This window comes from Oryza glaberrima, chromosome 2 (assembly GCF_000147395.1).
Source record: "Oryza glaberrima chromosome 2, OglaRS2, whole genome shotgun sequence".
Taxonomy (NCBI): Eukaryota; Viridiplantae; Streptophyta; class Magnoliopsida; order Poales; family Poaceae; genus Oryza; species Oryza glaberrima.
In genome coordinates this window covers 21,089,917-21,116,167 of record NC_068327.1, presented here as the reverse complement: position 1 = coordinate 21,116,167, position 26,251 = coordinate 21,089,917, and the positions used below count along the sequence as shown (strand labels likewise).

The following is a 26,251-nucleotide window of genomic DNA, read 5'->3' as shown; positions in this document are numbered from 1 at the left end:
AAAGCTGTGACAACATTGTACATTTCATATCGTTCTCTGCTTTGCATTTTTTTTTATATAAAAAGTGTCTACAAAAGAGTTATTAAGATATTGCAATTTACACTACAATATATGTAATTCTTGAACTTAGTTTGTTTGCATGTTCAGTGTAATATATAATGTGGAAAGATGCTATAATCTTTGGGTGATTGAACATGATTAGTGTGATATGATGTGGGAAACGTGCCTTGCACGTGTATGTTTACTAGTGATTTATTAAAGCTTTTGCTAATGTTTTCACATGCTTAACCACGGCGTATTCGTTGAATTTTTCCAGGAGAGAAATAACTAATTCTATCGGTGATTTTTTTCCAGGAGAGAAACAACTAATTCTATTGATTAGATGCCCCTAATTAATCACTGTGGTGGGGTCACTCCATACAGCCGTTGATAAAAAATGTGTGGCATGGATGAGTGCAACGGCAGACGATGTGAACCCCCTCCCCCCCCCCCTCTCTCTCTCTCTCCCTTCACTCGGCTCCCAGATTCCCACGGCGGCGAACCACACATCTCCGTCCTCTCCCACGGCTGCGACCACCCCTCCTTTGCTCCGACGACCAGCGGCGCGGATCTGGCTGTACAGCACGACCTCGGATCCCACGGCGGCGACTCCCCCTCCTCTCTGTCCTCTCCGACGACGGCGCAAGGCGGTGCACCATCCCTCCTCTCCTCCCACCCCCACCGGCACGGATCGGGAGGCGGCGTGGCCGGCGAGCGCCGTCCGACTCGGATCGAGGGGCGACTCCCTCCCCCTTCCGGCCGGTAGCGCCACCCCCCTCCATCTATCCTCCTCGTCGGGGCGGCGGCTCGACGACGGCAAGGGGAGCGTTGCTTCGCTTCGGGGCACGGCCTCCCCAAGGCGGTTTGGCCCCTCTCCCGCAGAAGCCGAGACGGAAATAGACGCAACAGTCCGATTCGGATCGGAGCCGGGGGGAACCCGGTGCTATATATGCCCCACCACCGTCGACCGCCGCAGACCCAGGGTCGTCAAGTTTGAAGGCAACATGATGCAGCAAGACAGCAAGAGGAAGAGGTCCGTGCTGCCGGAGACGGCTACGTTGGCCCCGGGAAGCAAGAGGAGGAGGAGGAAATCTGTACCATCCCGTCATGCGGCCGCGATGCTACCTGACGAGTTGCTGACGGAGGTGTGCCTGCGGTTGCCCGTCAAATCCATCCTTCGCTTCCGGGCTGCCTGCCGCTCCTGGGACGCAATGCTGTCTTCCGAGGAATTTGGTCAACTCTACGCAGCGAGAGCCGAGGAGATGTCGTCAGCTCCTAAGCTGCTATTCGTCTCACCTACGGCAAATTTCAACTCCACCGCGGTGTACAAGTGCTCACCATCGAAGCCCACCGATGACCTGCTGCTCACGCTTGATGATGTTCGCGGAAACTATGTGGAGGTGACACCCGCACCATGCCATGGTCTCTCCCTCCTGTATGATGGTATTGCCCCAGCTTACTATGTTATGAATGCAACCACACGGGCAGTCACACGGTTGCCGCCTTTCCGAGATGTGGCTTTTGCCACTGCTGGTCTTGGGTGCGATGCCCGGACGAAGAAGTACAAGGTAGTGAGGCTTTTTGAAGGGAACTTGCTTGAGAAGGAATTTTTGAAGTGTGAGATATACACACTTGGGGGCGATGAAGGGGATATTTGGAGGCCTGCCGCTGGTGGAGTACCTTTCCGGTTCTACAGTTTTGCTCGTTCTGCTATTTCCAATGCGGTGATGAACAAACTGCAGCCACTTTTCTTCAATGGATATCTGCACTGGTTGATCAACCCATTGCATCACGTTAAACTACCAAGAGCTTCTATTTTATCATTTTCTCTCACTGATGAAACCTTCAGATGGATCCGATCACCACCCTTTGTGGCATCTGGAGTGCATTTGGTGGAGCTTGATGGTAATCTGTGTATGGTCCGAGACCTTCGTGATAGGTCAACTGCTGTTTGCAAGTTGGAAATTTGGAAGCTTAAGGACTATAACTCTGGTGATTGGTCTTTGGATCATCGAATTGATTTAACAGGGCAGTTGCCTAGGGATTTACTTGAGCCACAGATAGTGAAAGTTATCGGTTCCGCTGGTAGTTGCAGATCAGGTACGAAGATAATCATCGCCACATCCAAGCACAAAGTTTGTTCCTATGATCCTGTTTCTAGAACTCTGGAAACCATTACCTCAATCTCGGAGACCTGCACATCCTATCAAAATGAGAAATCTGATATTAGATTCAGTTTATTTAAAGAATGCCTTACCCCAGTGCATAAAACAAGGGAAGAGATTGCCTTCGCAACTCCCTTGTCTAAGGCTACTAAGGAGATCCTACTCCGACTCCCGGCTGAATCAGTCTTGAAGTTCAAACCAGTCTGTAAGCAATGGCTTGGGCTGATAAAGAGTGAAAGATTTATCCGTGCATACTTTGCACACAAGAACATGGACAAGAGGCCAAAAATCATGCTTGTGGGTAAGGGCTCTGGAAAATCACTTTTCAACTTTGTTCCCTTAAGTAAATGGCTTCAAGAGGCATCCAATCAAGGCACACTGTTTCTTGACACAAAGGTGGTTTGCTCCAAGCCTTGCCGTGGATTGAATTTGATGAGCTTCGTGGAGGAGGACTATCTGTTCAACCCGTGTACAGGTTACCACAGGGTCTACTGGAACAGAGAGTGGCATCAGCACCAACCATGGAAAATGCCTACGGGTTGCCGTGAACAAGAAGACAATCCTTTTGCAGTTGGCAATAAGAATGTTGGTTTGGGGTTCAGCCAGGTGATTCAGGATCATGTTGTTGTGGGGATTTTCTATGACCGGAAAGACTACAACTCTCGTGAGTATTCTTTAACATGTTCTCTATGGAGCTGTGGTTCTGGATACTACGAGCAACTCCCGCAGCCACCTCTGCCTGTGAATGACATGCCACCTGTCTCTGTGGATGGAGTGCTGTACTGGATGAGCGAACCAAGGTTGGGTCAGAGTTATGAACGAGCCATTGTGTCTTTTGACATTGCCGCTAAGATATTTGAAGTCATCCCTTGCCCTTCAAGCATTGCAATGTGGGACCCCAGAAGTCACTGCCATGCATTTGTGGTGGAGCTTCTAGGAAAGTTGTGTGCTGTTCTTTCAAATTCAGTTGCAGATGAGTTAGATATATGGAAGTGGGATCATGGTCTATGGACTAGAGCATACACAATCAATTTAAAATTCTGGCCAGATTACTCACTTGCAACGAATGTTGTAGTGCCTATGGCAGTTGACCTTACAGATGGAAGGATTCTGCTGAATACTGGGAGGAAGCTTGGTTTATATAATCCATTTGATCAAACAATTGAAAACTTGCTTGCACTTGATCAGGTGTCACTTGCCACACCTAAAGTGCAGCAACAGCGCACTGGAGGTCATCTTAAGTGCCACATTACCAGATGCGAAGATGTTCCTAGGAAGTTTTCTCCGTGGAAACTATCTATGGCTCCATGTGAGAACTTTGCTACACCTCCAAGTGCCTCATCAGGGAAGAATCTGTTGTCCTCCAGACACCAATATGTGAAGGCACTAAATAGTGTGAGCCCAAAGGTTATGCCTGTGGTTCCTATGTTGTATGAGGAGAGCCTAACTTATTATCCCTTTGCTGCCCGAGCGAGAGTGTTGTTTAGTTGAAGTGGTACCTTTGTCAAATCTACCATTTCATGTGTCAGATAGGTCCTCCATGTTTGGCCATACCATGTCACCAAGTTTTTATAATGTAATATTTTGATGTTTATGTCACGTAGCTGTCAGAATTATAGTTGTGTTGCATAATTTATTTGACTTGTATTTCAAGCACAACTTCTTTTGTAGCTTTCAGATCTTAAGCAGAAGGGTGATGGGTTTGAAAGCGCAACTACGGACTCAAATGAATGTTCTTTCCTTTTCTTTTCCCAATTTCTCACTTATGTGGCAACTTTTTTCGTACACTGATCTAGATCCTCCGACTTTGGGTTGTAAAGTCACTGTCTGCTCACTTTATGCGAAAATCAGGGGGATATGTAGCAACTCAAACGTACGACAATCGATTTTTAAAATTCATATATGAACTAGTGGTGCTTCAATATCTCTACTATCTTTACCTATCTTATCTTAATAATAATAATAATAATAATAATAATAATAATAATAATAATAATAATAATAATAATATATAACTAACTAAAAAATTACTATTTTCCAATAGTCACATCTTTGCTTCGTTCGTCATTGCTTTAGGACGTGTCGTCGACTCGTCGTTCGTATCGCTCACGGAATCCGATGTGCTTTGTGTATGTGTAGCCTGATTCTACCAGACTAGTGTGTCTCCAAGTTTCCAGGGTCCAAAGACTTGTGTTATCTCCAAGCTAGTAAGAAATATACTACTCCCCCCGCTCATAATATAAGGAGGGATTTTAAGTTTTTATTTATATTGTTTGATCACTCGTCTTATTTAAAATATTTGTGCAAATATAAAAAATGAAAAGTTTTACTACTTTGGATAATAAAGTAAGTCACAAGAAAATAAATAATAACTCCAAAATTTTTTAAATAAGATGAGTGGTCAAACAGTGCAAGTAAAAACTCAAAATCCCTTATATTATGGGATGGAGGGAGTACTAATGTATTCTACCAAACTTCCGTACGTGAGTATGTCTCCAAAGTCCAAAGACTACCACGTAAGAAATCTAATGTAATCAATCAAACAGAAATATTAGTAATTGATCACGGTCTTAATCCGATTTTGTTTCCAAGATTCCTACTTTCAATTTTTATATACACTACTACAAAATCGATTTTTCATACAGCCAAACTCCATTTTTGCAAGCGGTTGGGAAGCCTGCATGAAAGAAAAGAAAGGTATGCAAAAATCGGATTTTTCATACGAGTAGAGCAATCACATGCGAAAATCCGATTTTCGCATATGGACGCTTAAGTTATCTGACCGTGAAAATGAAAAATCACAAAAATAAATTCTGAAAATCGATTCCCCAAACCCTAAACCTAAAACACTCATCGTCGTCGTCCTCATCATCGCCGTCGTCGTTGTGCGCATGGGGAGCAACATCCGCGCTGGAGAGGGAGGGGCACCGGATCCACCCCTCCCATCGTTGCCGCTGCCGCCACCGTCGCTGGAGCCCGAGCCCTCATCCACCGCCATCCAAGTCTGAGCCCTTCCCTGCCGTCCCCCCGTCGGATCGTCCACCACCGAACCCCACGTTGAGCTCCCCATCAATGGATCCACACCCGTCGCCCTCCCCACCGCCAGCCTCTTCCACCCTTCCACCCACATGCCACAGTCATCGTCGTTGCTACCGTTACCGAGCCCCAAGCCGCCAGATTTGCCGTTATTGAGCTCCCTGTCACCAGATCCGCACCTTCCGGCATTCCCACCGCTGGCCTCTCCCACCCTTCCACCTGCATGCCGCCGTTTTTGTCATCGATGTTGTCGTCGAGCATCACACCGCCGAGTTCCCTATCGTAGGATCCACACCTACGGCCCTCCCTACCACGGCCATTCCCACCTGTCGCTCCTGCTCTCATATACTATAAGATTTTTAGCAACAAAATTATATCCATATGAAAGTAAATTTAAATGCCAATCTAATGGTATATTTTTTAACAAATAAATTTTATTTCATATTGTACTAAATATTGGTTAAATGTTGAATCTTGAAATACGCGCGCGTCTTATATTATGGGATGGAGGGAATAGTAGTTAACAACACATTGAAATAAAAAATGTTGACAACAAAATTAGAACAATCGAATTAAATATAGTGACATCAATTCAAAAATCAGGCATCATATAAATAAACAACCCCCAAAAAAAACCACATAAGTAAGAGAAATTTTTTTAAAAAAAATACAGATCCACCGCTGACCTACGCCTTCTTTGAGAAAGGAGGAAATGGCACGGGCGCCTACAAAAGGAGGAGGTAGTGCCCACGAGCATCAGGAGTGGAGGCTGGAGTAGGGAAGGAGACGACATCATTGTCACTGGCTTGGAGTAGTAGCGGCGGCTGGTGGTGGACGTTGCAGCCCTGTTGTTGGCACTGGAGTAGAGGAGGCATCGAGTGGCGGCTGGCTACGACGCGGCCCCGCTGCGGCGGTGGGTATTGGGCGCCAACACGAACGATGACCTCAAAAAAGCAAGACATGGGAGCGCCACATCAACCAAGAGGTGTGGATGGGATGAGAGTGGTAGCTACATGTTTGACTTGTCACTTCGTGTGGCCTCCATGGTAGTCTAGGGTTTACTTCGCACCCGGGCCTATTGGGCTAGATGAATTAGGGTGTGTTTAGATCCTAAAAACTTTTAGCTAAAAATATCACATCAAATATTTAGACACATGCATGGAGCATTAAATATGAACGAGAAAAACCAATTATACAGTTTGCATGTAAATTACGAGATGAATCTTTTGAGTCTAATTGCGCCATGATTTTATAATGTGATGCTACAGTAAATATTTGCTAATAACGGATTAATTATGCTTAATAAATTTGTCTCGCAGTTTACAGACAGAATCTATAATTTATTTTGTTATTAGTCTACGTTTAATACTTCAAATATTTATCCATACACATAAAAAAAATTTGGCCAAGAACTAAACACGGCCTTAATGCTTCTTGTTCTTCGTTGTGTCCAGTCATGACTGCATTAACTACCATTAATTCATCTACACAATTTAAATATGACTATTAATAAAAATACATTGATTATCAATAATAAAACCACTTCGGTAGAAATATAAGTCGGTATTGAGCTCAACGTAGCTGTCGTGCCAATTGAAATAATATGATATTTCTTGTATATGTATAATTAAATTTTTATTTATCCGATACAATGTGCGGGAATTTAGCTAGTCTATTTCCTTTCGTCACATGGCTCTCTTCGGGGCTATTTGGATGACTTCCATAGCTTACCACAAAATATTTGGCAAAGTGTGGCATGCCACACATTATATGACTAAGAATTTGTTGGACACAATTATGACAAGCTATGGCAAAAAAACCACCCAATGACAAGTGGGTCAGCTTGCTAAAAAATTATGGCATAACTCACTTGTGGCATGAACCAAATACTAGACTTAATTGGTCAAACTTGATTGCCACAACTTTAGCAAATGTTGGTACCCAACCAAACAGCCCTTTCGTCCGGTGTCCGATCGAGTGTCCCACTTGTGCACGCGCCCACCGCCCACGCGTCAGATTGGGAGAACGTTATGGCCGGGCGCGCACAGGAGGCCATGTCTCCAGAGTACAGACCCACGTAGAGCGATTCGAGATTACGGCGTACCCGTGCAGAAGTAGGAAGGAAACGCGGGATCGCATCTGCGTCAGTTCAGACCGGTCACAAACCACAGCTTTGCTACCCTTGAATCAAACACGCCAATAAAATCTCCCTGCCTTGCACGTATATCTGGAAAACTCAATTGGATATCCCCTCATTTTTATACGTCGCTTAAAAAATCATAAAAACAATTTGAAAACAATTAGTATGATAAATTAATATGTGATATGTCACTTTACAAACATGCAAATTCAAATTCCACTTATATAAGTAGAAACAAAAACAATAAATTTTACTTTGAATAGAACACGTAATTCACGGTCAAATTTATTTTTTTTTCAAATTGTGTAAGTTGAATTTTAATTCGCATGTTTGCAAAAAAGATATATCATATATTGTTCTATTTTGATATTTTTTTAATTTTTTTTGATAACTTTTTGAACAACAGAGACACAGCAACGAGGGGATGCCCTCCTCGAGGGAAAAAAAATCCACTTCCGATATATCGGCCTCCTGGGACAAGATTCTTGGAGCATCTCCAGGCTCAAGTGCCACCCTCGCAGCGCGTACTTCTCTTTCCCCTCCGGTGCTTTGATCAGCAGCTGCCGTAGCGCCAGTGTGCCAGCAGCAAATCGCGGCAGCCCGGCCCGGTCGGTCGTGCCTCGTGAAGTTCCCTGCTCTTCACCATGCCGCCATGCCGGCAGTGTTTGAGTCGAGTCGAACCTCGGGGACGGAATACTCCAGCTCAGAGCCCTGCGTCGCCCCGCACTAGCCGTCGCCTCAGCCCGTCAACAGTTTGAGCTCGAGCCTCGAGGCTGTACCCATGGCGTCTCCGAGACTGGGTTGGGGGTGGTGATCGAGGTGAGCAGCGACGCCGACGCAGGGGATCGGGCGTGCAAACATGGCCGGGTCGGTGGAAGCCTCGGCCTGCGATGTGAAGGCTAACGATGACATGGTGTACAGTGGAGGGACACTGGAAGGCCAATGAGCAGAAGCAGAAAGACAAGGACACGAAAGATCAGAAGCGAGCGCATGTTCTTGAGGTTACTCTTGTTAGGTCAGACCGTCAGATAAAAAATGTGTTCTTGATTGTGTCGTGGTTTAGATCGTTGTTTGGATTGTTTGATAGTACCCAACCATAGTTGGTGATTCATATATATTATATATACCATAGGAAAACAAAACACATGAATGCACAAGTATAAAACAGAAGATTAGAAAATATGGGAAACTTTATGTAGATGAGTTGTTTGGAATACAAGAATTTTATTTAAACTAACAAGACAATAAGTTTCAGTTTATGGTTTTATAAACTTATTGACCTCATTTTCCCTTTACTTTAATTTGTTTTCCTTTCATTTGTTTGGTACTAGAATATAATAGAATACAGAAACACAGGAGTTGTTTTCAAAGGAATTCGAGGGTCCATTCCTTTCTTTTGTTTTGTACTAGAATACTAATAGAATACAGAAACATAGAAGTTGCTTCCAAAGAAATTCTAGGGTCCATTCCTCCATTCCGAACAGCCTTATAGGAAAAAAAAAATATACTATGGTCCTCAGTTCTATTGATTTTTCTTTGGAAATCCTCCATCCCAAACATGCCCTTAATTATTGATCTGAAAATGTTTTGTCATTGTTTTCTTTCCTAGCTGTTTCCTCGATCAAATTATTTGATGTTTATTTTGATTTTAAATTTTCCCCGTTGCATTGCATGGACATCCTTTCTAGTATCTCTATCTCTATTTTTTTAATCTTTACCTATTATATAAAATTTCAAGGTGTTTTTGCCTATAAATTTCGTACGTCGCCCAACTCATTGCCCACATATAAGCATATTTTTCTGTCCGATTTCCTTTTTCACCGCGCGTGTGTACGTCGTACCTGTTATTTTTTCTTCGTCCGATTCTCTTCCCACGATTTCCAAATCGCGTGGCGTCTAGGCCCATGTCGGCCCTTGTCCAGATCCCTCACAAAACCTACGAGTCCGCCGTCTCCTCGCTTGCCCGCCTCATCGGAGCCTCCGTAGAAAACAAATTAGAGACCTGTTGAAACCTCTGGATTGTCGACGTGTGGATAAATAACTCTTCCAACGGCTTCCCGATCGGCTCCAGGCGAACGTGTTGTTCCGCTCGAACCCTGCCTCCCTCGTCTTGCTCAGCTCCTACTCTCCTAGGGCTCGGAGAAGCGATTCCACTCTGCCTGCGCTTGGTTCGTCGCGTTGCGGCTGATGGAGTGATGGTGAACGAGGGTTCTATTCACTTTGATGTCATTTTAAACAATACTATTTTTTTTTAGTAAAATTGACAAGAATATACATATGTTTAGTTTCTTACCAAACTTTGGAAAATATACCAGAAATTTGGTAACTACACAGTAATGACCAAAATTTAGTAGCATGTATGTTGGCAACAAAGTAAGCACATCCAAAATAGCTATCTTACCAAAATTTGATAATATTGCCAACCTTGCTAAAATTTTGGTATTGCCAGAAATTGATAAGGTTTAAAATGACATTAAAGTGAACAGGGCCGCCACCCGCCGTTTTCTTCTTCCCAAGACTCACCAGCTGTCGATGCTGATCTAGATACTAGCTTCGTGAGGTTAATTAATCCATTCACCGTCGTGGGCCGACCGAGTCTCCCATAACACGAATTAAGTTTGCGGCAGCACCCAGCATTCCAGCATGCACTGCAGAGAATCAGTCTTAGAGGCAAAATGAATGGCAAATAGAACCAGGAGCACGGCAGCCGCTGATACCCTCATCTCTGGTCGCCATGAAGCGTCATTGATGCTCTTAGCCTCTTACCATGCATGCTCGTCCTCGGTGGCCAGCCACTTGCCGAGCCTTCCGATCTCCTCCACCCTCCTCCAGTACTGCTCTGCGGATGTTCTAATAGTCTAACCGTGTGTTTAGTTCACATCAAAATTAAAAGTTTGATTGAAATTGGAACGTTGTGATGGAAAAGTTAGAAATTTGTGTGTATAGTAAAGTTTCGATGTGATGAAAAAGTTGTAAGTTTGAAGAAAAAGTTAGGAACTAAGGTGATGTTTGGATACATTAGTCCCAGGACTAGGACTAAAGTTTAGCCTCAAGACTAAAACATTAGTCCTTTTTAGTCATAGCCTGTTTGGTTGAAGGGACTAAATAGGACTAAAATGGTAGCCCGCACCAGATCCTCCATGGCCTGAGGCAGCTAGCGTGGGGTAGCGGCGTGAGCTTGCGCACGGCGGCGGAGGCGGCGGCTGCGGGAGCTCGCGCGCGACGGCGTCGGTGGGAGCTCGAGCGCGGCGGAGGCGGCAGGCCGCGTGAGCTTGCGGCTTAGGTGGCAGGCCGCGTGAGCTCGCGGCGTCGGCGGCGGCCGCGGGAGCTCGCGCGCGGCGGCGTCGGCAGCGGCGTGAGCTTGCGCCTTGCGCCGGATGGGGAGAGCGGAGTAGTCGAGTAGTACAGGAGAGAGAATGAAGTGAGAGAGAGAGAGAGAGTGTGAAGTGAGAGCGAGAGCAACAGGATAGGGTTGGGATCGCTTTTCTATAGGTTTTTAGACCGTATAAGCTCCTCCCCCAGTGACTTATTAGCCTATGCTGTTTTAGTCTGTTTAAGTCCCTCCCGTTTGGTAGTTTAGAGGCTAAAAGGGACTTATGATAAGTCCCTCCAACCAAACACCACCTGATCCAGGCCTAGTTGCCGCTGCCGCATCCTCCTGTCCCGGCCACCACAGGTGCGTCATCCACCTTTCCGGGCGCAGCTAGCGAAGGTGCGCGTGGTGGGGTGGAGGGAGAGGTAATAGGTTATGAGAGAGCGAAGCATTTGGTAGTGGGGCGGCGCTGGCTGCTTGTCATAATGTCATGGCCTGACACTAGGATCTTGTCGATCGGTGTGGTTCAGTTTGCTGTAAGAGCAGGTACAATAGCGCTATTAGCCAGCTATAAACATATTTTAATAAGATAAATGATAAAAGCAAGTATAATAGTAGGTTATAAGTCAGCTATAAATATATTTAATGAGATAAATGATAAGAGCAAGTATAATAGTAGGCTATAAGCTTATGTGGAGGAAAGAGAATTTGAAAAATGAAGAGGGTTGGCTCTCATGCAAGAGCTATCTATTCACATACTTCAAGATAACTTTACAGCTCATTTACTATACATGTTAACTCTAATATAAGCTATAAGCTCATAGTTGGCTCTATTATTAAACTTACTCTAAGAGCACCCGCAATGATAAAGTAAGGTGCTCTCTATAAAACATGCACATCTCAGCAATAGACTAGATTAATAGTAAACCACCTCAATAGTATGTCTACATGGGTATCTATAGCTCTCTAATGCATTGCCTCGTTTTTCTCTATAGACTATCTCCAGGTTAGTAGATAGCTTTGTGCTCTCTCTCTCTCTCTTCATTTAATCTCTTCCAAGTAGGAAAATATGCTGACATGGATATCTTGTAGAGAGTCTATAGATAACCATTGCGGGTGCCCTAAGAGAGAAGAGCAGCGGGCTACAGATCTGTAGCCAGCTGCAGCACGGACTCTAAGACACACTGTGTGTATGATAGGTGGGACCATATATTAATAGTTTAGTAAGCAACCATTGTATGATTTGGCTATTAAAGCAAGTTTAATAGTATAGCCAACTACTAGCTCCAATTCATATATAGCCAATCTAGTAGCTTATTTATACAATAGTTACATACTCTCTCCATTTCATAATATAAGGCACAACCACTTTTTTCAGATATTCCATAATATAAGGCATGCATGCATATAGGCCATTAACTATGACCCTTTCTTCATTAAATTATTACTTTTTTAAATCCTCCACTCTTATGTTCTCTAATTCTATTGGATGCATGCATTGTATTTATTAGGATGATTAACTACAAGATGATAATAATTATTTTCTTGGTCTTTGGGTTAGAGTTGGTTATGCCTTATATTTTGGAATGGAGGGAGTACTAAACTATTAATACCTGGTACCACATGTCATACACACACTGCGTCTTGGAGTCCGTGCTACAGCTTGTAAATCTGTAGCCCGCTGCTCTTCTCTCTCCTCATTTATCTCCTTAAAATATATTTGCAGTTGACTTGTCTGCTATTGTATCTGCTCTTAGATTTTCTATGATGACGCTCTCTCTCGTGGCCCGATCTTCTGGTGAGGGGATAACTCTTGCTTTGATCGAGTGTGACGTTTGCGACGTGGCTACCAACCAGAACAAGTCTAGGACGCCGTGCAATCGCTACACCACAAACAATGTCGTACCAACCGTGACGCGCGGTTGATGATCCCTGCAATGCAAACGAGAGAACACTGCAAGAACAAGATAAGATGCAATCTAAATATTGCGAATAGGTAATTAAGCACAAAGGAATAGTTGCGATTGAGGTGGCTCTGAATCAACACACCAACTATTGGGGGCTCTGAATCTATAGTCGTCGACTAATCGAGCGAGGACTAGAGACAAGGTGAATGGCACTTGGCAAAATTCAACTAAATAAAACCCAATTGTTTTTGACGATGTACAAAGCTATTTATAGGGGAAAATAAAGCTAGGGTTAAGTGCTAATTCATGGAGGTGGAGGGAGACACTTCCGAGATGGGCCTAGTCTATTACAAGGCCCAAGGTCTAAGTTCGGTTTCAACAACAGCACTGTCTTATTTTGGCGATTTCCGTTGACTCGAGATGAATTTGGACATGACACCGGATGCGTTTGAAAGGTAGCGAGATAAACTTTCTATGAAGTCCAAGACCACCTAAATCGGAGTTGGCATGAAGGCGCTAGGTCCGTTTGAAGTAAGTGCTGTCTCCGGAGGATTTGTTTAATCTGTTTGTGCATAATTTTTGTTAGTTACAGACCGGTAGGTGCTATATGTATGTGTGGATGGATGGATCCAAGCTAGCAAGCAAGCCATTTGACGGAATTGTTGTGAAAAATACTTTCACCGGTGGACATCTGATTCTGGAACATCAGAAAGGCATTATTCCCAGTGTTTAGAGTTTAGACCTGGTAATTCGTTTGAGCTGAATTTTCATTTTTTTTTTCCCTATACAAACATTAGTATTGTACCCGTGCTTTGCTTTGCAATCTCAAAACTCAAATATATAATATATACAACTATTCTGAGTTAAAAAAAATAACTATAATCTACTCTAAATTAGGTCAGAAGGTATTAGTTTGTGACTAGGGTTGTGTTTAGTTCCACGCCAAAATTGAAAGTTTGAAGAAGTTGAAACGATGTGGTGGAAAAGCTGGAAGTTTGTGTGTGTAGGAAAGTTCGATGTGACGGAAAAGTTGGAAGTTTAAAGAAAAAAGATGGAATCTAAACAGGGCCTAGATTATAGTGACTGCAAACACACGCATGGCCTAAAATTTGTGACGCCATGGTGATGCCTGTTTCTGGACGTGATGCAAGAATGCGTGGAAATCGAAGTTGATGAAAAAACCATTGTTGTGGAAGACGAAATATGCTTTTCGGATGAAAAGGGTACCGTTCACTGATTAATCATAATACAAGATTAATAAGAACTATGTGGAAATTTTATGTTGGCAAATATGACGTTGCCAAGTACGTACTTTGGACATTTAAATGGTTACAACAATATAAATTGAATATATTAATGTTATCTTTTAATTGAATACTTATAATTAACATCAACTTAAAATATAGTTTCCAACAGTCAATTCAAACAGCAAACAATGGTATGTTTGGTTATATTCAATAAGTAAAACATAACAGAATATAAGAAATACTAAACAAAGTCCAAAAACAACTTTGGATCGTCATCAAATACACATGCCACGAACAATTAAACGGAAGATGGTGGATTAATTGCTAAAATTAAAATTTTAATGTTCATGAAAAATAAATGTTGAGCGTACCACGATAATAAACGGTTTTGTTACTGCGGACATATATATGTACATCCGTTTAATCGGTCAGTACGACTGTTCTCCACAACCCTGCCAAAAATATGTGCTATTCTTCCTAAGATTCGCATGGACTCATACCACTCTTTTAAGTTCCTATCACATCGAATGTTTGGACACTAATTATAAATATTAAACGTAGAGTATTAATAAAACCCATCTATAATTTTGGACTAATTTGCGAGACGAATCTATCGAGCCTAATTAAGCCATGATTAGCCTATGTGATGCTACAGTAAACATTCTCTAATTTTGGATTAATTAGGCTTAAAAAATTTGTTTCGCAAATTAGTTTTTATTTATGTAATTAGTTTTGTAAGTAGTTTATATTTAATATTCTAAATTAGTGTCTAAATACAGAGATTAAAGGTAAGTCCATAGATCCAAACACCACCTCACACTGTCACACAACTACTCAATTAATTTTAACAGCTGCAGCTAGAGGCGACAAGTGAGGGCCCTGGCAGGATTCGGTAGAAGTCTGCCAAAGAGAAATCAGTGGCTCATGAAAAGAGAGATTGAAGCAGAGCTAAGCTAGGGCAGTTGGTGTGAAGTGAGATAAATTAATCCAATCATCCCTTTAAGATCAAAAGGAACACGCGATTTCTCATTGTTCGGCGAATTATTGTTGGGAAATGGTTATCAGCGGTTTTCAACCTCTCTTTCTCACAGCATGAACAAAACAACTTAATAGAGCAGAAAACCCATACACAAATCTATATTCATTTTAAAGACTATAATTATGATGGTGAATCTACCATCACCCGCCACAGATATAGTATCATCGTCCTTCATTCACTTTCACACTGACCAATCAATTGCCACACCTAGCTCTTTCACCTAGCTCCCGACGCCCTGATCCGTGCAGCTTGGAAGATCCACCGCGATGCTGGGAACATACCAGGACTTGTCATTGTCGATCTGCGCCATTGCTTGCTACTCCATCACCATGGGAAAATCCACCCATCACCCTAGGCAGATCTGCCATCGAGGCTGCGCTAGAGAGCTTGTCGATGTGCCGCCTCGATCTACACCATGTTGTCTCAATGTGCACCTATGCTGCCTTGATCCACACCATTTGGAGGTCCACCGGTCTACGGTGCCCTGATTCGCACTACCCAGAGCTCTGTCGGCCCCTATCACGCTGATCAGTGAGGAGGGGAGCTCGAGACCACCACCGTGAATGTCTCCGAGTATGAGCACCCCGCACGACTAGCTAGAGTAGCTTCTCTTGCTCGTTCTTGGTGGCGCCGCCAGAGAGAGGGTGTTTGGAGAGAATTTAAATTCAAATCTCTCCGCCCAGGGAAGTAAAATAAAATAATATGTGCGGGCGTGCCAGTGTACTAAGTAAAAAAAATAAAATGGACGAAGGAAAATGCATTTTATTATAATTCTCAAAGAATTAAAAAAAATACAAAATCCTTAGTCAAATGCGCTCCACAGCCTATAGGCAAGGTGGATCTGACTTGGCGATTATGTGGTCCTAGTTTTCGGGGTCTCGGAAAACACCCGGTTAGTTACTCTCACGGGTTGAACCCGCGAGACACCTCCGATTAAGCTGTGCTAGTCGTCGTCATCGATATTAGCTTCATGTTCTCCCATGCAAGGTGCTGATGTGGTGAGGGTGTAAGTGGGCGCTGGCAGTGTCCGCGGCCTTGTCGGTCCACGCGCCAGTGTCGGTGACGTCGTCTCGATGTAAACTCCGCCCACCCATCCATCCAACCTTGTCGGTCATGATGGCGTTAACACCGGTGATGCCGCCGAACACGTCAGTGGCAGCCGTGAAAAGACTATCAGTAATGATGCCGGTGGTAGTGCCGAACTCGAGAGCATGAAGAAGTCATCAGTATGTGTATGAATATTGCTAGGAGCAACAAAGACACCAGTGGAGATGCCAAGCTTGTGGTCACTGGCAGTTGGGGTAGCATCGCCCTTCTAGTTTCCACGGCAATGGCCGACCATCATCATGGTACAATGGTCAGTCGTCTGATCACTGCAGTAAACACTTAGTATTGAGTAGTTTTAGGGGATGTTAGGGGCGTAGCCTAGCCTGAAAACGATGATATGTGTTCCAAGAGTGGGGTGGCCCTCTTGTATATGCGCCGACAATCGGGGCCGGACTCAAATGATGTTGAGCCACCTCCGATCGTAACGGCTTGACTCGGGAGTGAGCCGATGGTTGCCACAAAGAAGCCGTCAGTGTATAGGCGCTGCGGAGTGACAGAGACACCGGTAGGGATGCCGAGCTCGTGATCACTAGACGGTGAGGTGAGGATTCATATGATGATGACGCCGTTGGCGGCGACGAGTTGGAGGACTTCGCCATCAGCAAACAAGCAGTAAATGGCGGGTCATATATATAAATATAAGGGTTTCGTCATCGAACGGACGAGGTTGGCGAGCATGACGCCGTCGTCGTTGGCATGAGGATGACTCTAGCCGTGACGATGAACGCGAGGTTATCAGCAGCCGGCGGCGACGCCAAGCACGTTCTTTAACAGCCGGCGGCTCCAAACTTGCACGTTGGCGACAAATGCATGATTGGCGCTGGCAACGACGACAAGGCCGGGCTTGCCATCGGCGGAGAAACAATCGGCGTAGGCGATGATGACCAAGAACAGGTTCACCATTGGTGATATCCGCGAGGATAAATGTATGCTAATGATTGATGACGAAGACGAGGGTTCTTCCGATTTCTGGCCGAGATCGCATCACCTCGGCGTCAATGACAATCATGAAAACGCCCTGGCCGTGCAGGTCTGAGAGTATGACCGGCGACGGCGACGAGTCATCAATCATCATCGATGACGGTGTATATATATAAATATTTTGTCATGGAGCGGTCAAGGCCGGCGAGTATGACGCCGTAGCTGTTAGTACGAGGATGATCCCGACGTGCCGAAGCGAAAGCGTCGTGGACGGACGGCACGACGACCTCGGCCAGCTGAAGCGAAGGGATCATGGCTGGACTCGGCAACGGCGTGCGGGCACCAAGCAATAGCGCTCCGGCGTTGTCCTCGGGCCGCTCGACAATTGTAACATGAGGAAGATTGTAGCGCCGGCGACGGTGAGGTGTTGGCCGCGTCGCGAGGCAGAGGCTGCCGTCAGCACAGTAAGGACGCCTGGCATCTCGATGACGTCGCAGCGCCAGGATGTGTCACCGGCGGCCGGAGTTTCCGACGGGATGGAGCAGCACAACCTCGGGCGGGATGGTTTGACAGCTTCCACAGCAGCTTGATATGACGGCGATCTCCACCGAGGTAGCCCATATTTCATTATCTTGGACGGTGTCTCAGGAACTCAGACATGCAGCAACTGTGACACCTCGTGTCTCTCGTCGCCATCTCGTGCATGCATGATGATCTGAACAGAAAGAGAAGAAAAACAAGAAGAAAACTAAGGAGCTATACCCATGGTGATGACTGAGTACGGGCTCCCCAGTGATCGTCTCCTCCTTAGCGTGCCTCCTCAGCGCACGCGCCTCCTCGCCGGACGCCGAGGTACTGCGGCCAACATCACCGGCCGCCGAGCTCACGCGTTCCCGCCGGACGCCGAGATACTACGGCCAACTGACGTGTGTGTTCTGTCTCTGTGTGTTGTGTCCCTGTGTTTCTCTCGTTTGTGTGTTCTCTTCCTCCCCTGTATATGTTGGGCTCTACTGACTACTGCCAAGGCTAGACATGGTGCAGCGCCTGACGGCGACGGCTGCCGCAGCGTGAACGCGCAGGCTCTCGGCTCCTGCCTCGGTCCTCGACCTCTCTCCGTCGCCTCCGTCTGTCTCCCTCTGCTCCGTGAAATGGCTGGTTCTTTTATAGCGTGAAGGGGATGCAGTTCTCTGCCCAGTGCATGCATGGCTCACATATGGATAGCAAGCCAATCAGTTGATTCTACGATTTTGCAATTCCTTCCATATGTTATGATTTCTTCCAATTAGCCAGGATCATACTCAATATGATTCCATCCAAATTATACCGGGACAATCAACTTTCCGAACTGGCGTGATGCGGAGCAATTAGTTCCTTGTATTCGTATATGCGTGCACACTGCATATGGCAAGGGATTCTCTAGACAGAGCTACATCGCCTTTATATTTCTTGAGTTTCTATGCAAGCACGTACATGGTTTTCCATCCAAGCAATCCACTGCCGGCAAATCACGTGATTAGCATCCTCTAATGACGGTGCTACAGTGGCATGCTTCCATTCAGATTAATAAAAAGAAAATTCATATTTGCCTCCTTCCATCGTACAACTATGGGAATGTATTATCACCTGAAGCAATACCATGAGCATATACACGTCTGTACTTTAGGCACTAGAGCAGATATTGGCACGTGTCACATAACATTCATGCATATACGCTCGTGTATGTCAGATTGTACCATTAGTGATAATTAATCACTAATTTTATTATTATATTGTTATTTCCGAGATTAATATTTTGACGCACCCCATTTCTTATAAAATAAAAAAAGGTGTACAAAATATCATCGAACATAGGGGGAGAGGCAACGCCGTTGAGGAGGGGTGAGGGGAGAGGCAGCAGTAGGATTTTATATCAGTTTCTGATTTTCAGGGTGTATACAGTAAAATGTTAGACTTATATATCTCTGAATTGAAAAAAAATCCAATAATTTAAATACGAAATGTAAAAGGTTGACGAGGGTTGTAACGTGAAAATTCATTAGAGAGTGGCTTGCGACGTTGTAGACTGGCCTAGCAAAAATGATTAGGTTTTCCTAATCAGTGCAACCTGGCACGAGTTTATTGTGGTGAATTAATTATTCTGAGGTTGTTTTTCGTCAATTTATTAGTTTTGGTGTTACGATCTTGTTAGAACGAACTAAGCTATGATATAACTATAAACGTGAAGTTATACGTATAGTCAGTGTTGGCATACGTGTAGCACCGTTCCTAATCTTCAAAGTTAAACTGCAAATGGCGAAAGGCGTACGTTCGTGTAGTGACCCATTAAATTTGACACCTCCTTCCGTTTTGATTTCTCGAAATATTCGAAGTTATATATGTTTGGAGTGCTGTTTATGATATACATTGTCCCGATTTGACAAACTAAATACTAATATACAGATTGGAATTATTGTATGCCAGCTGGAAAGAGCAGATTAAAATTAATGTAGCCAAGTATTCTCATTTTTCCCAGCGATCGAATCTCTCTAACTGCTGCCACGTAATGCCTCTGTAGTCTTGCACAATTAATTTCGATCGCTATGGCCAGCAAATGTTTAATTTTGTCAATCGAACAAATCAAATAGATCGTGTTTTAATCAATTAGCTTTAGGCAGGATGAATCAGGACGACGTGTGTGGGCAACATCGATTTTTACTGCAGCTAGGCAAGCACATGGATGAACGCAGTGAGCCAGTGTGATGAGTCCTCGCCTCCAACACAAAGTCACAACTCGGTCACAACGGACGGAAAAAAGAAGATTCCGGAATGACCCATGGGTGTCTCATGCGCCTTGGCCTTATCTCTCGTACGTGCTTGGGCCCACATGAGATACTCACAGCCACAGCTGTGCCCAAGTTTGAAAAAAAATGTCACCCCGTAGTTAATGGCTACCAAGTTTTTAATTATAGATAGATAAATAATAATCTGTACAATTTTTTTTAGAAAAACACTGTAGGGGAAGCCCCCACAGTTAACATTAAATTAAAAAAAGGAATATAAATAATTTACAAAATGTTTATCCACTAAGATAAAGCTTGTCTCTTAGAAACTTTTAATCTGTACAACTTTACAGTGAAATTAAAACCATATGGCCTGATCATCATCGGCAATTCGGCGTACGTGTCACGTTTCAAATACGATCAGGCCAGGCGGTGTACTGCTCGCCTCTGATCTCTCTCTCCTTTGCAAAGCGATCGTATCAGCGTTTTGGCTCATGCATGCATGTATACGTTGCAGCGCAGAGTGCGTTCACTACTCGAAAAGCAAAAGGAAAAGGCAGCCAAATTTTGGTCATCTCTCGGATCCCTCATCTCTATAGTCCAAACCGGAGTTAAGTGTGTGGGAGGTATAGTAGTACCTGTGACGCCTGTGTGATTTTAACTGCGATTAAGTTATGTATTATGTGGTAGCTCGGTTTTTGTGATCAGTAACCTAGGAGTACTAACCTGTGAGTAGAAACAGTTTCGTTAATTAGCACATGAATGTACCTACATGCAGCAAAATGGAGTAGTACCCTGGAAGAAGAGCTGCACAGGAGGCGGTCCTCACACAAAAACACACACTCTCTCTCTCTCTGTGTAGGGGAGAGGTTGGTGGTGGACTGATAGTCAAGCAAATGCATGCACACACCATATCTGCCTCCGATGCGTTGTGCCGTAGCGGTTTCCGCGGGAGGAAGGGGAGGGGACAGCGGCTGGAGGCAGCAGCGTACACCGCGGCGAAAAGCAAAAGGGAGGGATGGGAGCCTGGGAGGTGATCCGATCGGCCAGGGCTGGCACTGGCAAAGTGACAAGTTGTGTGTGTGCGTGTGTGTGAGAGAGAGAGAGGTTGTGACCCAGGCGTGGCGCTGCGTAGTACTCCCTCCATCACATAATATATAAGAATTTTTAAGTTTTTCTTACACTATTTAACCACTCGTCTTATTTAAAAAATTTATACTAATATAAAAAACGAAAAGTTGTGCTTAAAATACTTTGGATAATAAAATAAGTCAAAAAAATAAATAATAATTTCAAATTTTTTTAATAAGACGAGTGGTCAAGCAGTGCAAGCAAAAACTCAAAATCTCTTATATTATGGGACGGAGGAAGTACCCAGATGCCGCGCGAGGGCCTTGCCAGCGCCGATCCCGACCCCTGCGACCACTAGGCCGACCGCTGCTGCGCCCAAGATGGAGAAGGCGGCGCCGACCCCAGCTACTCTGCGGAGGAGCCAGAGGACGACTGCTCAGAAGGCCGCTTCTCCAGTGCATGCCGCCACCACTCTTGCGTCTCCGCTAGCCTGCCACCGCTCCGCCCGCCGCGGGAGAGAGGGAGGGAGGAGGGAGAAGGAGGCGATGAGGGAGAAAGGACAGGAGGGAGGAGGGGAGAGAAAGAGAGATGTAAGGGAGAGAGAAGGACTCACATGTTAGTGGGTCCCATGATATAATTTTTGAATGATAACTGGATCCATGCATATTTTTTAATTCCAATGTCACCTAAGCGCCACGTCAATACCTAAGTGCCATTGTGCTATTGGTGGTTCATTAAAAATGGATGCCTCCACATTAATTTAAATGGACCTTGACGCTGAGCTATAATGACTCAGCAAATCCATGCCACCTTCGATTAGAGTTTAGCATCAATGAAGTTGGCGCTAAGACGTTATAGGTCAGCGCCAAGGTCCTTAGCGTTGAGTCGACGACCTATTTTTGGTTGAAGTTTTTTGCAAGGACCAGTTTCAAAATAAGTTTTTGAGAAAGATCAATTTGTCCAAAAAAAGGGCACATTTGAAGTATTGAACATAGGCTAATAATAAAAAACATACATATTCCGCTTGTAAATTACGAGACGAATTTATTAAGCCTAATTAATTTATCATTAGTAAATGTTTACTGTAGCACCACATTATCAAATCATAGCGTAATTAGGCTCAAAAGATTTGTCTCACAATTTAATTACAAACTATGCAATTGATTTTTTTCGCATTTGATGTGATGGAATTTTTGAAAGTTTGAATGGAACTCAAAACAACCTATGCTGGAAAGTAGGGCTCCCATCGGATGGCCTATTCAGCTAAAGTAAAAGCCAAACTTTAAATTTTCAAACTTAATTTTAATATTGATTTTGAGATATTTTCAACGTAGTTTCTTTTTCAATATCAGCTTTTAAGTCATCGAGAACACATATATAAAAGTTATATCTATAAATTTACTTTTATTCTCTAATGAGCTAATTACGAAAAAAGCCACATGATGAGATGAGGCCCTAGCTTTCCAATCTCCTCCCTTGTTCAGTCCTGGAGGCCTCGTCGATCCATTAATGAATGGAGGTGGGCCCCATGGGTAGACCTCGTTGATCCATTAATGAATCGAGGTGGGCCCCATGGGCAAGGGAAGTATATGCATCGTTGATCCATTAATGAAAGGTTCAGATTGAAAGCTAAAGCAGAGGATGCCGATCCGTGGGGATAGTATTGGAGGAGTACTAGTAGAAGATCAAAAAAAGTACTATTGTGCCGTGTGGAAGGCTGGGAAACAGTTCCTGGCATCCTGTCCTAATTCCTGTGCCCTGTTCGACCGGGCCCCACCCCCGCAAACCAAACCTTGTCTTGTCTGCGTCTGGTTCCACCAAGCGCGCGCCTCGCCGGTCGCAGTGAGGTCCTGACGATAAACGAGATTACTCCATCCCCATCTAGCATTTTCTTTAAACCGTTAAACAGTAGTGTGTTTTATAGAAAAAAAATTTCATGCATAAATTATCTTAAAATATTAGATAGTAATAAAACTCAATTAATTATAAGTTATTGGTTTCTGGTTTCCTTATTACTCGTAGAAATCGGATCATGTAATATAGATCAATCTATGTTAGACATCTCCAACGTCGCTACGCCACTCGCATTGGACAAAAGAGAACAAGCGCAACTGATCGATCAATTGACGCCTTCTTGGTCCACACCAACAAATTATTAACCCACGAAAATGTTCGTGGGCTGATTTTGTTGGTGTGAGTCGAGAAGGAACACATCGGTATGATGTATTGGTTCGCCTCCGTCCGATGCCAAACAAGTAGAGTAGCAACGCTGAGCGTCCCTCTGACGATGGCTAGTTTGGATCATGGACTAAATTTTAGTCCCTGTCACACCAGAGATTTAGACACTAATTTAGAGTATAAAACATAAACTAATTACAAAACTAGCTACAAAGATGAAGGCTAATTTGCGAGACGAATCTATTAAGTCTAATTAGTCTATGATTTGATAATATAGTGCTACAGTAAATATATGTTAATCTTAAATTAATTAGACTTAATAGATTCGAATCGCAAATTAGTCTCCATCCGTGTAATTAGTTTGTAAGTAGTCTATGTTTAATACTCTAAATTAGTGTCAAAATATCTTATGTGATAGGTTTAGTCCCTATATCCAAATACCACCATAGATACTCCTACAGTATACCCCTCTACAGTACATGAGTACAGTACAGTATGTACCAGTTGTACATGGCTGCACATAATTAGACTTGAACAAATGCTATTACTGAGCGTTGAGAGAGATTTTTTTTTTCTTCTCATCGTTGCAACTAGTGAAGTGTATGCATTCTGTACTAGTACATCACACTATTACGATTACGAATTTTTACTGATGAAACAAAATTAAAATTGGGCGCATTGCGCATCTTTTTTTTTCTTTTTTCTTTTTTTTTTTGCCGTGTGCGTGTGGTACAGCTGGGCTGCGCCTGCGCGTGACAAGCACGCGGCTCGCAGCGGCAAATCCTCCTCTGCTACAGTCTACAGAGAGAGGCTGAAAGGCAAAGCGAACCACGTACTCAGGGCTAATTGCAAGGACAGGGACGGGCCCACTGCAGTGCAAACGGCTCGGAGGTGGTAGTGGAATCCACGGCAACTTCTTTCCCCAATACTCCGTATACGTACTCACGTACAGTACTGTATGCATGTATATACACGCGCGGCGCGCCTGAGGGTATTAGTAGTAGAGTACTGTACGTGGTAGTAGTACAGTATTATACAAGTAGTGCCCAGTGCCCACCACCAGTAGTATACTGTACACGTAGTAGTAGCTGGGGTTGTTGGAGTCGTCGGGTCCAGTTGCAGTGGTACTACAAGTTTCAGAGTCGGGTTCGGGTTGTTTCACGCAGAGCACAAACGGATCGATCGGAGGACTATAAAAGCAGATATTCTTCGTCGTCCCCTCTCACCTTCATCCCAAGTCCGCCCAACCCTCCCACCCATCACAACCATTCCCCTCTCCTCAAGAAAAACCCTATCGATGGGTACGCCACATCATCCTACGCTTTGGATGTTCATCGACAGCGTCATGCAGCGGCGTGGCTCGCCGTCGCCACCACCTGCCGCGCAGCTGAGCGGGGGCGTGCGCCGCGGAGGGAGCTCACCGCCGTCGGCGACGGCCTCCGGATGCAAGGGGTCGGGATCCCGATCCGGGGCGAGGCCTTCCCGGCTGTCCCGTGAGGAGGTCGCCGTCCTCTCGTCGCCGAGGCCGAGGCGATCCCGCCCGACAGCTGGGGATGACGCGGACGGCTCCTTCGTCGGGTCGAAGCACCGCGATGTCAGGAGGGCGTACCCCGCCAAAAGGAAGCAGCGCGCCGCGACGTCCTCCTCGTCGTCCTCGTCGTCTCCTCCTACGGCTACGGAGCGGCTCCGCAACCGCGGGCGTCTCGTTCCCTCGAACCGCGTCGACAAAAAGATGCGCCGCTTCGTGGGAACGGTGAACAAGTTCGACGCGCTCCGCCACGACACCGACTCCCACGACGGCGACGACGGCGACGACGACGTCGCGCTTGGCGCGGGGCCGCTCGAAGCCGGCGACATCGCCGCGGCGAGGACTACTCCAAGCCCACCACCATCTCACGCCTTCTCTAAGGCGCCAGGTGCGCGCTCCCTGGAGACTCGCGCCCGATCGCCCACACTGAGTCCGACCGCATCGCCGTACACCCCTGTCTGCTCCAGGGTCTCGCGCTCGCCCGTGCGAGGGCCGGCGACCGCGCCCGCCGGTGTTCGTCACCAGGGGTTCCCAACCCAGTGGCCCACGCCATCTGAATCTTCACCTCGTTCGCATAGTTCGGGCGGCGGCCGTGGCGGAGCAGGCGCAGGGGCAGGCGGCGGCCGTGGCGGAGCAGGCGCAGGCGGCGGCCATGGCGGAGCAGGCGCAGGGGCAGGCGGCGCCCGTGGCGGCGCAGGCGCAGGCGGCGGCCATGGCGGAGCAGGCGCAGGGGCAGGCGGCGGCCGTGGCGGAGCAGGCGCAGGCGCAGGGGGCGGCGCACAAGAACCAGGCGGCGGCGGCGCACGCCGTGTCGTGTATCCGTGGAACGCCCCTGTGCCACAGGCATTCCCACTGGCGAGGTGCTCTATCTGCGGCGCTGTAGCGCTCCGGTATTCGTTTTGTTGTAGCCGCATTCTTTGCGGGACATGCGGCTGCCCATGTGACCCACCCGCCGTCGTCGTCCTACCGCCGCCTGAGTTCTTTGGATCAGTTTATCTCCTAGTGATTCACCAGCCAGTGAGTGGGTTCCCATCGCCTCCGATGATATTCACAGCAGCTTGGAGCCAGGTGGATGTATGGACTCACTGGATTACTTACGCATTCTGCCCGGCGTCGAGGCTTGTGGATGGATCACATTTGGTGCCGGCTAAATTCTACTCTATGAGAATCCAAAACAGATGGATTTCTTCGATGCATGTCTTTGATGGATATTTGCCTAGGAGCATGATTAGGGGTTGATGGTCTGGGTTCCTGACTTCCTGCTGGTTTACTCTAGTAATAGTACTTAGTTTTCTCTTCCTGTAATCTGTAATATGTAATGTGAAAACTTATTATCTACTAATTAAGAGCTTGAGCACATGGAATTGCATTGTGTTGGTTTCTGCACAATTGCTGTGTCTTCTTGCACATTTGTAATGTGAACACTTATTATCTCAAAAAAAATTGCATTGTGTTAGTTTCTGCATTTCTGATAGTATTATTCTCCACCACAATGCTAGCGTGAGATGCTGCAGAAATTGAGCGTCCGTGTGTTGCATGATGAAGACCTTGCTTCTCCTTTTTCCTCCGTGATAATTAAGAAAAAAAGAAAGCTGCCGCAGCAGCAGCATGGTTGCCTGGATTTTTTTTAAGTACCTCAAAATGAATGTGAGACGTCCATTTGATTCGATCTAATGGATTAGATTCAATCCTACTACACCTGGTAGTAGATGTAGTATAATTCGTGGAGGGGTAACGTTGGAAATGTAATAGATGGCATTGTGATGAATTTGCAATTGGCTTAGGGGTAAGTTCGTAATCT

General features: G+C 45.3%; 1 protein-coding gene across 1 annotated transcript; it reads left to right on the top strand.

Annotated features, from left to right (window-relative positions):
- The first annotated feature begins 489 nt into the window (after window positions 1–489).
- Window positions 490–3,863, top strand: LOC127763423 (uncharacterized). The gene has a single exon (XM_052288121.1). It carries the CDS (start codon window positions 1,044–1,046, stop codon window positions 3,693–3,695), a length of 2,652 nt encoding a protein of 883 aa, XP_052144081.1. The 5' UTR covers window positions 490–1,043; the 3' UTR covers window positions 3,696–3,863.
- The last annotated feature ends 22,388 nt before the right edge of the window (window positions 3,864–26,251 follow it).

Coding starts and splice junctions, on each gene's coding strand:
- LOC127763423 (XM_052288121.1), top strand. CDS start 1,044: ATGATGCAGCAAGACAGCAAGAGGAAGAGGTCCGTGCTGCCGGAGACG.